Source organism: Parasteatoda tepidariorum, chromosome 4 (assembly GCF_982258835.1).
Source record: "Parasteatoda tepidariorum strain Cologne lab strain chromosome 4, Ptep-v5.0, whole genome shotgun sequence".
In the NCBI taxonomy this organism is placed as follows: Eukaryota; Metazoa; Arthropoda; class Arachnida; order Araneae; family Theridiidae; genus Parasteatoda; species Parasteatoda tepidariorum.
Window position 1 is genome coordinate 90,433,369 of NC_141758.1, and position 15,331 is coordinate 90,448,699.

Below are 15,331 nucleotides of genomic sequence, written 5' to 3' on the forward strand. Positions count from 1 at the left end.
ACATCGAAACACTATTTTTTGTGTGTAAAAATTCTTCATTAAAATGTTTGAAGAAGATATGAACGAGAATTGTACGTGTTCTAATCATACTGCTTTTAAACATTACAGTTTTTTTTAAACAAAATTGTTATTCAATTTTGAATCATTCAGACAACGAAAATATTGTTCTTGTTACAATGTGGCACTCTAAACTCTTTCATTGATTAGAATACAAAGTTTTTATCATTCCCTAAACAAGTATTTTAGAAGAATATCTGTTGGCGTTTAATTTCTAATATTAAGTTTCATCACTAATTCTGCTTATTATACGTGACTGAAAACTAAGTAAATTTTATAAAATTCAGCATTGTAACATTTATTTATATGCTTTTTTCCTTTATTTTTAAATTTTTTCTTCTACTTTTTATTTATTTGTATTCCAAATATAAGTTTAAAAAAATACCACACCATAAAACTATTTTGATGAAAGATTATCGTCTGCTTTACTTTTAAGTTATATTTCTGAATAAAAATAAGCTCAAACGATTATTTTCATTTTCCAAAGTTAATTCAAAAGAAAAAGACATTTGAAAACATTATTTCTTATCCAAAAATGCTGCTTCAATTTTTATTTGTTTATTATAATTTATAAAAATTAAATTATCTCTAAAACTTACAAAATAAAATTTTATTAAAATTTCTAATTCAACTGCAAACAGTATTTTTAAAATATAATAATAATGCTAAATTTGTATCTTTCTAAATATTGTTTAATCGTCTGCCATGGAGAAATTAATCTCGTCCGAAAGCAAGTGATATTTCATAGTATAAAGTTGTTCTAAATGTCGATGTTTGGTGTGTTGTATTCACGTGAAAAATGAATGGAACTTGTGAAATAAATAAATTGCCTTGTACCAGTAATTGGGAATCTTTAAGTGAGTACGAACGAAAGAGGTATACAAATGTAATTAGAAACTGGGAAGTTCTAAAATCTTTAGGTATGTTTTATTTTCTAGAAATTTCTTTTTGATTTCAGATAAGATGTTCCATAAAGATGTTAATGTAGGCATAATTGTCTTTCAGATTTAAATAAATTTTACACAGTAACAATGAATAATTTCAGTAATTTTTTAAGCATTATTTAATGTTAATCATAAATTTACTTTCAAATGATTATTAATTTAAGACTAAAAAAAGAATGCTTAAATTGTTTTATTCATCTGCAAATGTAATAAGAATTTATATTAACGTTTTGTTATTTCATATGTAATATAAATTTATTAGTTTTTTAAAATTTAATTTTATTTGTTTTCTGAGTAGAAAAATTAAGCCTGAAATTAATCAAAATAAAATCAAATGCTTTTTTAAATAAAAAAGTTCATGGATGATTATGCTTTGCTATAAATGATTATGCTTACTTTATAGAGGTTAAATATAGTACAGTACCTGTCCAAATTATTCAACGCACTATAAGGTTCCATAAGATCCTATGTAAAATCTTAATAATTATTTGATACTATACAGCTTCAGTGTTTTTGCGAGACTGAAAATAGTTTCCACTTGTATACTTTCGTGTATCAATTGGCTAACATTGTAATGCAATGCGTTAAAAATAAATAAAAATCAGAAGTATATAAAAACCCATTACATGTATGTTTAAATATAAAAGTATTTCATATGTACTCGTACAAAACATGCAATTATTAAAAAAGCATAGTGAGTCTAGTATTTGGTCTAATTATTATAATATATTAATATAATACCTGATACAAAAAAATGGAACTTAATAATGCTAGCAGCTATTTATATTTATATTTTAAGGAGAAAAAAATATGTGATCTTTTGTGGAATCCAGAACATGAACGGTTCTTAAGTCCATTTAAAACGTGACAGGTCAATCATTAAAATAATTCAGAGAAATATTATTATAGGAATTTAGTTTTTTTTTTATTGAGTTAGACATTTTTATACTCTAAATAATAATAATATTTATTTGTATTTATTTCAGCAGGAAATTATTTCAAATATTCTTTTTTTTTCAAAATTTTAACCTGCATTAGTCTGATATGAAGAATAAGTAAATACCTAGAAAAAACGAAAATATTTCATAAAAAGTATGTAAATTATTAATTTACCTTATTCACAAACATACATTATTTCTGATTTTATCATAAATACAGCCCTAAATAGTTTTCTTTACGTCAAATAGTAAAATATGTATGAGAAATAAGGATTTTTTAAAAACTTTTAGTTAAATTGGAACTTAATTTAGAATAATTTTCTGAACCTCACTGGCAGAGAAAAATTTTAAAACGAACTACCTTGCACATTTACTCCTAAAAGTTATAGAAGAAATTTGCTGGGCATTGAAATTAAAAAAAAAACAAAACAATTTTATCAAATATTACATTAAGGTATTACATTCTTTCTAAATTTTTACAGTCATAAGATTATGAAAGGGGCATATGTGATTTTATTGTCTCTATGTTCCAAATATCTAAAAACATATAATTATAGTAAACTAAAATTTTGTGGTGGGATTGAAACGAAAATAATTATTTACATTCTTATTCTTTCATTACAACTCTTATTCTTTACACTCTTATTCTTTACACTCTTATTCTTTCATTACAATTCTGCTAACGTAATGCGGCATGAAGAGAATGCAACTCTTGTTTTATTAATTTTGTTATTCTGAATAAACTTAATTTAGGGGTTGCTTCGAAACTTCCTAAATTTCTGGAGTCAAAGGTAAAAGATCCTTCAAAAGTGAAAAAATTTCCAAGAAATCAGCAATTTATTCCTAAAAAACAACAAAATGGTAAGTTGTTGAACTAATCACCATTAAGCTGCCATAATTTTATAATTTTAAATGCTAGTTTTGTTACCTTTAAGCTATGTTTATTAAAAAAAATTGTGCTTTTTATTCTACATAACTTTGAAATCTTATCTTCGAGAATTCAATATTTTTATAATTAATGTTAGATATTATCATTTATTTTGATTATTGGTTTAAATAATTATTTATTTTGCTCCTCTCGAATAACTAGAATAATTTTGAAACTGAGAGTTAATGTAGCATTGCATTGTATTTAGATAAAGCGTATTTTTAATTTTCTTTCGAAATAATTTTAAAATTTATTCATTATCGTAATTAAATTGGGCATAATATAACAACCTACATGTTTATTCTTTCTTAAGGTGAAACTTAACATTTATAATATTTATATTATTTTACAATTCATGTTTCATATTCATTCAACGACAATTCATCTTTTTTTTTAATCATATTATGACTTGAGACAGTAAAATGGAAATTCGATATTGTAATATAATTTTTGCAATATTCCTTTATACTTCAGTAATGAAGAGGTACAGAATGATGAGTATTTCCCTTTTTTTGGAGGAGATAAGGGGTTTGAAGATAAAAAAAATATTAGTAATACTTGATACCTTTTTCTATGCTCACGAAAAACTACAGGCGAATTTTGAATGTTCTTAAATTTTTGCTCAGCGAAATTAGTAAAATACAGATTTTAGAGTAAAGTATAATTATTTTACTTATTCTAAGAATGATTCATTCATTTATTGCATGATAGAAAATTTAACATATGAAGCTATCATTGTGAATTTTCAAAAGAGAAATTCATTTTCTTTACGAATAGTGCGCAACCATTAAATGACTTTGCACCCGGACTGACTTATACATTTTTAATGCCCTGTGTAGTTTTTATCATGAAATTAAATTTTTTAATTTCTGCTTTTAATTTTCGTCGTATGACATTCATTAAAACTTTTATTAGCAATAAAAAATTTCAATATCCGCGAAAAGATTAACAATCGAAGAAATTGTTAATAAATAATCAGTAAAAACTTTTTCAAAACTACGGTTGACTGTTTAAAAGCAATAGTTTTAAGTTTCAAATACAAGAAACAATAAATTTGTCAGCAAAAAAAAACCTTCATCAACTTATTTTAAATGATAATAAAATTTTGTTTCAATTATTATTTTTTTATTATATTCTTTCAATACTTAATTTATAAAGTATTGAGAATTTAAATTTTATCTAGTGATGTTACATAAAAAGAGGAGTGATCCGCCAAATTATCTATTTTTTCTATAATTGGTAAAGTGACTTAGAATTTTAAAAGCCACATTCATCATTAGTAGTATTATTAGCACTAGATACAAAATCTTTCGGAATTTCATATGTTTTCAAGAATTTAGGGATTTATCTACATTAACTGCATTTTCATTATTTTTTTAGTACATTTCTGCAATTCAAATTAGATTTGTTCTTTTGTTTAATATTATTACTTTATAGCAAAGTTGAATATTTTAATGGGTCAAATTCTTTACTTTTTCTGATAGTCAAAGACTTCGAGAAAACGAATTTCAAGTTATTTGCTGTGCCTGAATCTCAAAAGAGAAAGGAAAAGATTTGTCAAAAGAGTAAGAATAATAATTGTTTCACTATTTTGCTTTAGAAAAAATTTCAATATTAAGTATAATAGAACTATTGTGCAAAAGTTACTTGAAAATATATTTTTCCTTTCAGAAATTATAAAGAAACGTCGTAAAAAGTTAAGACAAGATGAAAATGTAAGTTTTGAAATTCTAATAGGAATTTTTAGCAAACATTTCTGTAACAATTAGCACAAATATCAGATACTTTATTACAAAAATATTTTTAAATTTTGCAAAATAATTTTTGTTTTTGGGAATATTATTTAGCACCAATTATTTAGTATATTCAAAGTGAATCTCCCAAAGGCTATTCAGGGTGTTCATAGTTTTAGAGCATTGTACAGTCCGCAAAAAAAAAAAAAACGAATCACCCTGAATAACTTTCGTTCTAATGATCGGATTTTCACGAACTAAGTGTCAATCTTAATGCTTCTTGGGGGTGACCTCAAATATGCTAATTAATTAGTGCTAACTATTAATTAAGTTACGAAATCAGACACAAAAACGTACTTTCTCTGAATAAACATATATTTTTTTTTACATATTTGGAATCTAGACACTTGAATTAGGGGGGGTAGACAAAATTTTAAAAAAATTGGGTGGTAAATTGGGTTGCAATAAAGGTTTATATATTTGGCGATAGTCCAGAAAAGCGCCAAAAAAAGTCGCCTGAGCAAATGAATATATTAAGATAACCCATTGACTAATTCAAAAGAGGAATGCGTAATTTTACTAGGTTGCTAGGCAACCACGCTCTGACTGTAAAAAAAATTGAAATAATGTTTGTGACTGATGGGAGAGGTTTAATTATTTCTAGGCAATAGACAATTTTTAAGCTGATTTCTGTCCAAAAAGCAAAAAAAAAAAATATATTTTAATCCCCTTTGAAAAGAAAATTTTTATCGATTTATAAATTATTTATGATTTTCTAAGTTTTTAGAATTTAAATACATGAACTTTTTATCTGATATTAGATTATGCTGTTTTTGCTATATTTATTCGAGGATTTCATACTAAAATTAAATTAACATAACTTATTATAGCTGAATACAAAATTTTAGGGATAATCATTTTTACAGCTTTAATCGAGTCTTCTAAGCAAGAAAGTTTGAAGAAAAAAAAGTACTTGAAAAATAAAATTAAAGATTGTATAGTAATTCTAATGCATATTTACAAGGTTTTCTATAATTTACGATGTTTCCTTTTTCTATAACTCAAGGAATTGCTGAATGTTTAGTGCCATTTTAAAAACATTGAAATACATTATGTTTAAGAATAAGATATTGAAATAATATGTTGCACATTGTATGATTCATTTTTTAAAAAATCGCTTCATTCTGCTAGATATTTAGTTTACATGGTTTTCTTTGGATAAAAATGATTAGCAAATAGCATCCTTACGTTTCGATACATTCTGAAACTTACGTTCGCAAATTCACCATAAAATGTCGCACAGCATATTCTTCAATTACGATACGCTACATTTACCACCAAATACTGCTACTATGATTAATTTGTTTTCTTACATATATCTGATACTTTCTTTTTAAACAGAGCTCGTACAAGATACTGAAATGGGGGCACAAAAACTTAAAAGATAAAATATTTAATTTCATTAACTCAAAATATCTGGTCTCAAAATTTTAACTTTTAAAGTTAAATATAACTTTTACAATATTGATGCTCTTACATTTTTAAGACCACATAAATCCTGTTAAAATATTAAAATGCATATGCTTACTTTAACGAGTGTAAAATCCTTATCAAAATAATGATCAAGACCCAAATGTAAAACAGTATAATTGTCGATAAAAACTCAACTGGCTTCAAAACATATGAAGAGGGAAGCAAAAGTCAACATGTTTCGAGCGTTCAAATATAATCGCCCATACTCAAGACTTGTCAGACTTGAATAACTTGTGACTTTTATTATTGGACGCTCAAAACATGCCTATTTTTATTATCATCCATTATTTTTTTAAAGCAATGACGTTATTATATTTTCGATTCCGTTTCTTGGGATTATCCATTTAGTTACACAACATATTAAATTATTTCACTCTATATTAAAATAAGTTTAAAATAAGTTAGAGACACAGGTTCTTAGATGGAAAAAATAACAATTCACTACTTTGTAAAAAAAATCAATGCAGTATTTTTTTTTTATTGCTACAAGCCTTAACATTTTAATTTAAGGACATCAAAAAATTCCGTTTAAAATTGAAATTTATCTTTATATTATTTATTATCTTTGTAAATGTAGTGCATAATTATTACATCATACCTTAGACACCTTAATAAACTATGTTTACTGACTAAAAATAATAATAAAAGCTTGAATGGAAAATTTCTTTGCATGTTTTTGTGCCAATAATTAGCCAAATTTTTATCTTATTGCGGTCTTTAATGTCCAAACGGGAACTGGTAGGAAAAATCCATTTAAAGACAATCATCCAGGTAAAGGGCTTTTAAGGCGACATCCACCGATGACTCAGTGCAATGCGAAGATAATTTCAAAAAGCAAAACTTCCCTTAGAGAATAATATTCGAAATACTGATTTTAAGAACTTTAGAAGAATCTTTAGGAGGGAAGTAGCCCTGGCATTCTTTTAGAAAGTGATTGCATTTACAATGCGGACGAAGTAAGAGTTGAATTCTGCCCTTAAACGGGAAAAATTTTTGGCCCTAAAAATTATAAGGATTTATATTCTAAAGTACCCAGAAAAGAAAAAGTACCTCCCTTGGTAGTTCTTCCTTACTGAAGAATTCTTTGAGATATTACAGAATCAGTCCCTGCTATATATTTCATTGGAAAAAGCGATTCATGAAATGAAACGATGACGGCAGCAACATTTTACAAATATATTGTAAATGCTTCTACTCATGGCTAATTAAAAATGCTATCAAATTCCCTATTTCGCTTGTTCTGGATAGGTATAAATCTCACATCAATTTGAAACTGAGCAAGTTTTGTTTATCAAAACAAATTTTCTGGTTCAATTTTCTACCTAATTCATTGAAATCTCCCGTTAGATCTTGAAAACAAAAGAATTGTAAAACAATATGTTGAGAAAATTTTTACATCCATTTTTAAATAAGATTTTGAGGCATCAACTGATGAAGTTAAAATGCTTTTATGAAATGTGATATTTTTCCATTTGATGTAGAAAACGTTGAGTTTAACGAATGCATGCAAAACAGACACCAAGAGTTAATGAGCGAGACAGCTTATCAACAAAACACATGCTTCGAGAGTAACGATGCACTATTTCTTCAGAAGCTTGAGATGGAAATCTCACAAGTTATGTGGCAAATTTTTAAAGGAACACTGACAGAAAAGTTTGATCTCCCAAATATCCAATAGCTTGTGCTTTTCTCAATATTGAAGAATTTATTTCTAAAAGAACATTTGGTTAATCAAATTTTGGCACTGAAGCTGAGACAACTAACATTGATAATGAAAGTATCTTGAAAATTGATTTTGAGATAAGTCCTCTTGAGGCATTGTTAGTTTGCAAAAACAATCGGTTCCACAAGTAAATGGTAAGTACTGCTGATGACCCACTAGATATAAGTCAATGAGAGATGTATTTTACACAAACTTCGAAACTCCTTTTTCTAATTTATTATCCAGTGAGAAATTCTAGAAATGGTACTGGAAAATCAAAAGAAATTTGGAAGACACATTTACAGTGGCCAAAAATTTGGAAAAAAGAGGAAGGGTAAATCAAAAGAAAAATAAATAAATTACTTTTTTGCATTAACTTCAGAAAAAGAACGAAAATTTAAAGAGATTGAAAGAGCTGAAAAAAAGTTAAAGCAGAAAGTATGAGGAAGAGAAAAAAAATTCTTAAGATAAAAAAGAAGTTCAAAAAATATGGGGAAAGGAGTAAACAAAAAAGTGATCTAATTATAATAATAATAAAAGCTTTATCGGGTTACACAATAATAAACATTCATAATTTAGAATTGACTATTAAACTGTGAGGAAAAAAATAAGAAAAAAATTTTTTTTTAATTATGTATTCAAACATATTTTACTTTCCATTCCATGACTGAAAAAAAGTAACATTTTCCAAGTTAACTGTGGTTAAATGTTGCAATTCCAAGAAAAATCTTGTTTTTAGACATTTGTGTGGCCTATGGATTCCTAACGAGCATCAAACATTCTCAAAATTAAGTATTCATTCACTTGAAAATTTAGTGTTTATTCACTGGTAAGAACTGTTCCTTCACTTGGTTTTCTTACTACTTATTATTTAAACCACCAAAAGCTTAAAACAATTGCATTTAATAACAAATTTAGAAATTTTTATGATTTTTTTTAAAGGCAAGCTAAGCTTAAGTGTTTCTTCATTGGTTAGTTTACCCTATAAGATGTTGAGAAATTTGCGATGTTGTGTTGTGAGAGATGCTAAAAAATGTTGACTACGTATTTTTATTAATATTTATGAAATATATATTCAAAAAATTGATAAATCTATTACTCCAAATCTTGGCATACGTATGTATATTATTGAAATTGTATCAGTTATTGAAAAACAAAATTAAAAAATAAAAAATAATCACATTAAATTAGCACAATCTGGTGTATAATCATATTCTATCAGAAGCACGCTTTTATAAAACTAGACATTCGTTGAATAAAGTGTTTTTTATTCAAATTTCTTGACTAAATAGAAAAATAAAATATTAAACGACTAAAAAAGAAATATCCTATTTTATAGTTTGAAAGAAATAAAAATAAAAAGATTAGCAAACGATTATTAGCGAGAAAAATATGAATGAAATTTTACGCTACGCGCGCGAAGTCAAGTTCCTCGCAAGTTTATCACATTTTAATATTAATCGCCCCATTTAATTATTTCCTTACTGTCGCCAAATTATTTTTTTAAAAATAATTAGTTTTAATTTTTTTCAGCTTCTAATAAATAAAAACGGTTGAAACTTTAGATTTTTCAATTGAAAAACATGTAGATTAATATGGTATAAAAAAATTCATACCTTATAATTCAAAATTTTTTCATCCTCAATTTAATTAAATAATAAAAAATAATTAATAATTATTAAAAATTATTTTTTTCATGAAATTATCTTTGGGTAATCGAGTTTTATGAGTGGGTGCAATTTTCTTTGAATTGCTTTAATAGTTTTAAAAATATGACTAAAATCGTAAAAAGTGAAATTAACATTAAGGGGTACGAACTTTGGATCGCTCTCCTGACCAAACTATGGGAACCATATTTCCCAGATTGCGGCTACCCCCTATATTTTGAAGGTTAGTAATCCAAATATGTAAAAAAAAATATATGTTTATTCAGAGAAAGTACGTTTTTGTGTCTGATTTCGTAACTTAATTAATAGTTAGCACTAATTAATTAGCATATTTGAGGTCACCCCCCGGAACCATTAAGATTAACACTTAGTTCGTGAAAATCCGATCATTAGAACGAAAGTTATTCAGGGTGATTCGTTTTTTTTTTTTTGCGGACTGTACATGGCTATACATGTTCAATTATGTGAATGCCGAGCACTGACTGTTTTTAAGTACATTTATAGAAATAAAATTTTCTAAGCAGAAATTAAAACATTTCGTTTTATTATTCTATTTATTCTTAAGTTTTAAATTGGAGAATTGTCCTTATATCCGTTTGATTATGGAATAAAATCTTCTTTACATTAATGACTCAACTATTACTGACTATGTGTTGAAAAGCCACGAAACAAAATAAAACTACAGTTATCCAAACATTTGTTACTTTTTATTTTTTGTTCCATAATAGTTTTGTTAAGCTATTCAATTATTACTTGTTAGAAATTTTAAATGGTGTTTTAATTCCGAATCATTTTAAAATATTGGTTTCTTAGATGGCGTCTGTTTGCTATGTTTGCATATTTATTGAATTTAAATCGAGGCCATCTGAAAGACGTACTCGATGTCATATTTCACTTCTATTTCAAAGCCGTATTTTGTGTTCCGAAGCAGAACAATTTATTTTACATACAATTGCTCTTTTTAATCTATTTAGTAATAATGAATCATTTAAAAGTTAATTTATGTTAAAGAAAATTTCCTATTTATGAATAAATTCATTGTATTTCACAAGGAACAAGAGATAAAGATTCATCCAAGAGAAATTGGATTAAAGAAGTTTGCAAAGAGTTTGTTGGAGAGAGCTCAGCGTCATTTTAAAGATTTGGAGCCCTTTTTACCTGAAGATGACCAGGTCATTGATGACGAAATAGAAAAAGGTAAAATGATTCAACTTAATTTTAAAATGCGAACGTGCTTATTTTATAAGAAATGCTAGAACATATTAAATACCCATCATAATTTTGCACCATTATTCCTTTAATAGTATTTTACATTATGGAGAAGATTCTTTTCTAATTATTCGACTTTACATAAAATCTTCGCATAATATCATTAAGTTATATTACAATAAAATAATGAAATGAATGATTTATGTAAGGACTAGTAACAGTGTGAACTAAATGTTGATAAAATTCTGTTATTTTATCCGCTTCCCCTCCTTCCAATCTAAGTGGTAATGAAAGATACTTTATAGTTTCTGATTTGAAATAAGAGTATATAACAGCAAATATTTCATACAAAATATGGCCATGGAATAAATCTCTAAAGAAGCCAACAGTAAACATTTTCGGATATAATTAAAGTACAAAAATGCTGCATCATCCATTTTATCTTAAGAACCATTTTTACAGTAATTTTTGCAGTAATAATTATTAAATTTGAGTGATTCAGTGAATTAGCAGTAATTATTGATGTGAAAATTACTGTATACCAGATGTTTTGTTTTGTATCATGCTCCAGTAAAAATGAATTTTACAGTAAAATGTACAGGCATCCCGAGTGTAAGTACTTTGACTGTTATTTGATTCAGAATTTTTTTTAAAAAGTGCATGAGGTTACAGTGATAACAGCAATTCTTCATTCGTTTTAAATTTCTTTAAGAGCTCGTTTATTTAAGAAGGTAGGCTTGGATAGTTGATTGTTATTACGAAAATTTCAACGATGTTTCATCTATAGAGCTGTGTCTTTTTTATTTTTAAAAATAATTTTTTCAAAGTTTTCTCTTGAAAGAATTGAAAACTTAAGGCCATTAGGTCGAAAAAACATCACTTAATAAATAATAGATACATTATTATGCCGACTACTTCATTGATAAGCATCATTGACAATTATTTGACAAAAATTCATTGACAATCATTGTTCTAATTCCACACTACTTATAGATATATATATATATACATATGGGAGAGTTTTGGGTAAATGGCCAAATGTTATTCAAATTTCAACGAAAATATATTTTGACGTTGTGAAACATAAGTTTAAGCTCATAAACAGTTTGCGTCAAAACTAGGTTAGTTATAAAAGAAGCTTAAAATATTGTATACATAAAATCAAGTCACAGCTTCGAAATAACTTGTTAAATTTTGATGTATTCCACATTTGAATCCCATTGAATTCCACATTGATGTATCCCACATTTTGTTCCACATTTTGAAGCATTTAACCACTACATTTAGAATCATTTACAACTTTTACCTACTTTCATATTTAGTGACCGAGGAACTGGATTTTGAGCGACGTGCCGTAAGATACAAACATCTGTGAATTCATTTTTATTTTGCTACATTCAGGGCTCACCTTAAGCATTCACCAACTTGCCAATTGCGTTAATATCATAAATTTAGCGAATAAAATTGTGTGTTACTGAAAGTATTAGCGAATTATTTATTAATTAATTAAATTAATCAAAATTATTAAATTATTAAAAATTATTAAAAATTATTAAATTATTAAAAATTATTAAATTATTAAATTATTAATTAAATAACGAATTATTTAAAGAACTTAAAGTTACGTAAAAATGAACAAATCAGTATTTTTTATTCGATTTCAGCAATTTTCGGTTAAATGGGACTCATAACACTAATAAGAACTAATAACATAGTCCACAAAACCTGATATAAAAGTTTATGTAGCATTGAATTCCTGATTTTTTCGATAATTTTTAAATGTGACATGGAGAATGATTCTAAAATATAAATTAGTCATAAAAAGTAATTCTTTACATAAAATTCTCTTTGGAAAGGGTATTTTATAATTGAGCGCAAAATTGTTTGCTCAACGTAAGTTTTTAAGCAAATATTCTAAAAAACTGAAATTAACACGAAGGAGGGTGTACAGAGCGCTATCCAAAAAATTCTGAACAATATTATAAGTAGAGAAAGTTACAACTGATTTTAATTTTGAAATATATCATGGACATTTTTGATTGAGTTAGAAAAAATAAAAGTATTTAATTTAATTTAATGACTTTTTTTACCTCTTATATAAACTTTTATTTGATAATATTTTCAATGCTAGCCATTTATAAACAACAACAAAATACTAATAAACATATGATTAAGAGTTGAGTTTACTTTTTCTTAGAGCTTGAAATTCCAAGTCGATATCCTAAAAGGAAAATCAAGCAAAAATCTTATAAAGAAGAAGATGTCTCTAGCGAGGACGAGTTCTTGTGTAAATAAAATACTTATCTATTATTTTTAAAACATGATAAATTATGATATATTATACATGAATATTATTTTGGGAGTTAAATTTGTTTTATTTTATTAAGCTGCTTGCTTTCTTAAAATTATTGAAGACTGTAATAAAAATATTTAGATCTTAATTGTTTGTTTAACCCTCTTTTATCTTTAAAGGCTTAATCAATCTAAAACATGAAATATTAAGAGATGAAGCCTTACTTTAAAAGAAAGTTAAAATACTTTTTATTCTGCTACTACCTGCCGTATTTCAAGAACGTTAAATTTTTTAAACTGAGATTAAAAAATTTTGAAGAAAATAATATAATTATTTTGACAAACGCATTCAATACTTCGAGCATTTAAACGGATTCATACTGCGAAATCATGCTTTGTAATTAAAATTTATTTACTCTAATGAAAAATTTATATTTTCAAAATTGAATTTATATTTTAAAATTTATTTACTCTAATGAAAAATTTATATTTTCAAAATTAATCAAGTTAATCTCGTCGTACTATGCATGTTGTGGTTTCAATGTTTAAGAAAATATTGATAACATGCAAAATGTCAAACAAGAGTCAAAATATAAATGCTTGCTTTTCTCTTTGTCACGTTATTATTCCTTTTTTATTTGAACGTTATAGTATTTTATTTTATTTATTTAATAAATTATTTCTCGAATTAAAAACAAAGATACAGTTCAAAAATTAAAATAAAATAGCAATAATAATAACAATAATAATACAACTGAGAAAAAATATGATAAAATAGAATGCTCAGAATATGATATAATTTACTATGTTTTTACCTCTATTAGGAACATCTCAAAGCTTGGTAACTTTTAGCGAAGAGATTTTGCAATGAATTTAGCAATGACTAACAATAAAATATGGTTTCATAATACGTATGTGATAAAATTTCGATTAAATCCATTTATCTTGACAGAGTATAGCATAAAAAATATTTATTCGATTAAATCTATTTTTCAGTTTTTAAGTTTTTACTAAAAGTGTAAAAAAAGATCTATAATCTTGAAGACCGGAATTTTAGTTAAACCGTTACAATATTACCAAAATTACCAAATTATCAAATTTAAAACACAAAATTTTAAATGCTTAATTTACATAAAAAAACTCTATTGACTCATTTAATGGACAAAACTATATAACATAATAATTTCAAAAATATTAGTTTATTTTTAATTCTTATAAATTCAGAGTATATATAATTATATCAGTATCATGTTTATGTACATTTTAAATGTTGGTGGATATGTTTCTTCTATGAGCAGATTGTGATTTTTGCGACTGTGACTACAAAGGTGCGTGTCCAAAACATGGCCCTATGCTTTGGGTATGTGATAGAAGAGTAAGTATTAAATTCCTTAATAGTGAATTAATAAATGCTGATTTGATAGTTATAGGTTAAAAGTAATAATCTAATATATATAATTCTCTTACGTGGCTCCCAAATTTTGGCTGTATTTCTTTTCCGCTGGTGGCAACAGTTTTCATTTTTAAAGAAGTACTTTGTACAACTAAATAAGATTCTTTTCACAATACTTAAATATTTACTTTATTTTCTTCATATATACAGAGAACAGTCGGCAAAGAATTCTGTTAGGTTAAAAAACATTTTGCTAAAAAAAGAACGAATTCTAAAAGACATAAAGACAAACAACTTAAAAAATATAAATGCTGCTGCCTGCCATAGAATTTTTTGAAACTTAATTTAGCAACATAAATCAAAATGACATAGAAGCGCAACTAGATCAAAATTATGAGACCTGAGCGCTTGACGTAACAAATCCTTCAATTCTACAAGTGTTGTATCGCCAAATGCCCAGATTAACAATTGTGTTTTTAAAGAAATTCCATAAAAAGTTTTAAATAAAAAAAACTTCTATCCAGCTTCTTGAAGAATTTTGCTCATTGATTAAAAATATTGTTTTAATTTTACAGTACTGACTTTACTTCTACTAACATTATTGCTATGGCCCTCTTTCATTACATTTTACAACTTCATGCTAAATTTGAGGACTTTAAATTGTTATGTGGTTGAATACTGACATTTAGAAATGTGTACATAAAAAAAATAATATTTAGAGGTTAGAGGAGTTGCCTCAGAAAAATTTGAATTACTGACACTGAATTGAAGAACGAAAACAATCGTTTTTGTGAAAAATTGAATTGTATTGCTGACATCAAAACTAAAAATATTGTGTTTCAACTTAACAATACTACCTTAATTTTATTGACATTTTGAACAAAATTAAGGTTTAGAATTGCCTCGGAGAAATTTGAATTGTTAGCAATGACTTA

The 15,331-nt window shown here is 25.9% G+C and overlaps 1 protein-coding gene across 1 annotated transcript; it reads left to right on the forward strand.

The window, feature by feature from the left end:
- Positions 1-795: 795 nt before the first annotated feature.
- LOC139425782 (uncharacterized) lies at positions 796-14,478 on the forward strand. Its single transcript, XM_087160394.1, has 7 exons — positions 796-977; positions 2,693-2,800; positions 4,352-4,432; positions 4,539-4,582; positions 10,555-10,699; positions 12,909-12,998; positions 14,302-14,478. Exons 1-7 carry the CDS (start codon positions 857-859, stop codon positions 14,436-14,438), a joined length of 726 nt encoding a protein of 241 aa, XP_087016520.1. The 5' UTR covers positions 796-856; the 3' UTR covers positions 14,439-14,478.
- The last annotated feature ends 853 nt before the right edge of the window (positions 14,479-15,331 follow it).

Bases quoted from the DNA above. Each gene is read 5' to 3' on its own strand.
- LOC139425782 (XM_087160394.1), top strand. From the start codon at position 857: ATGAATGGAACTTGTGAAATAAATAAATTGCCTTGTACCAGTAATTGG. The intron at 4,433-4,538 runs GTAAGAATAATA...TTTTCCTTTCAG, and splicing joins GGAAAAGATTTGTCAAAAGA to AAATTATAAAGAAACGTCGT. The intron at 10,700-12,908 runs GTAAAATGATTC...ACTTTTTCTTAG, and splicing joins TGATGACGAAATAGAAAAAG to AGCTTGAAATTCCAAGTCGA.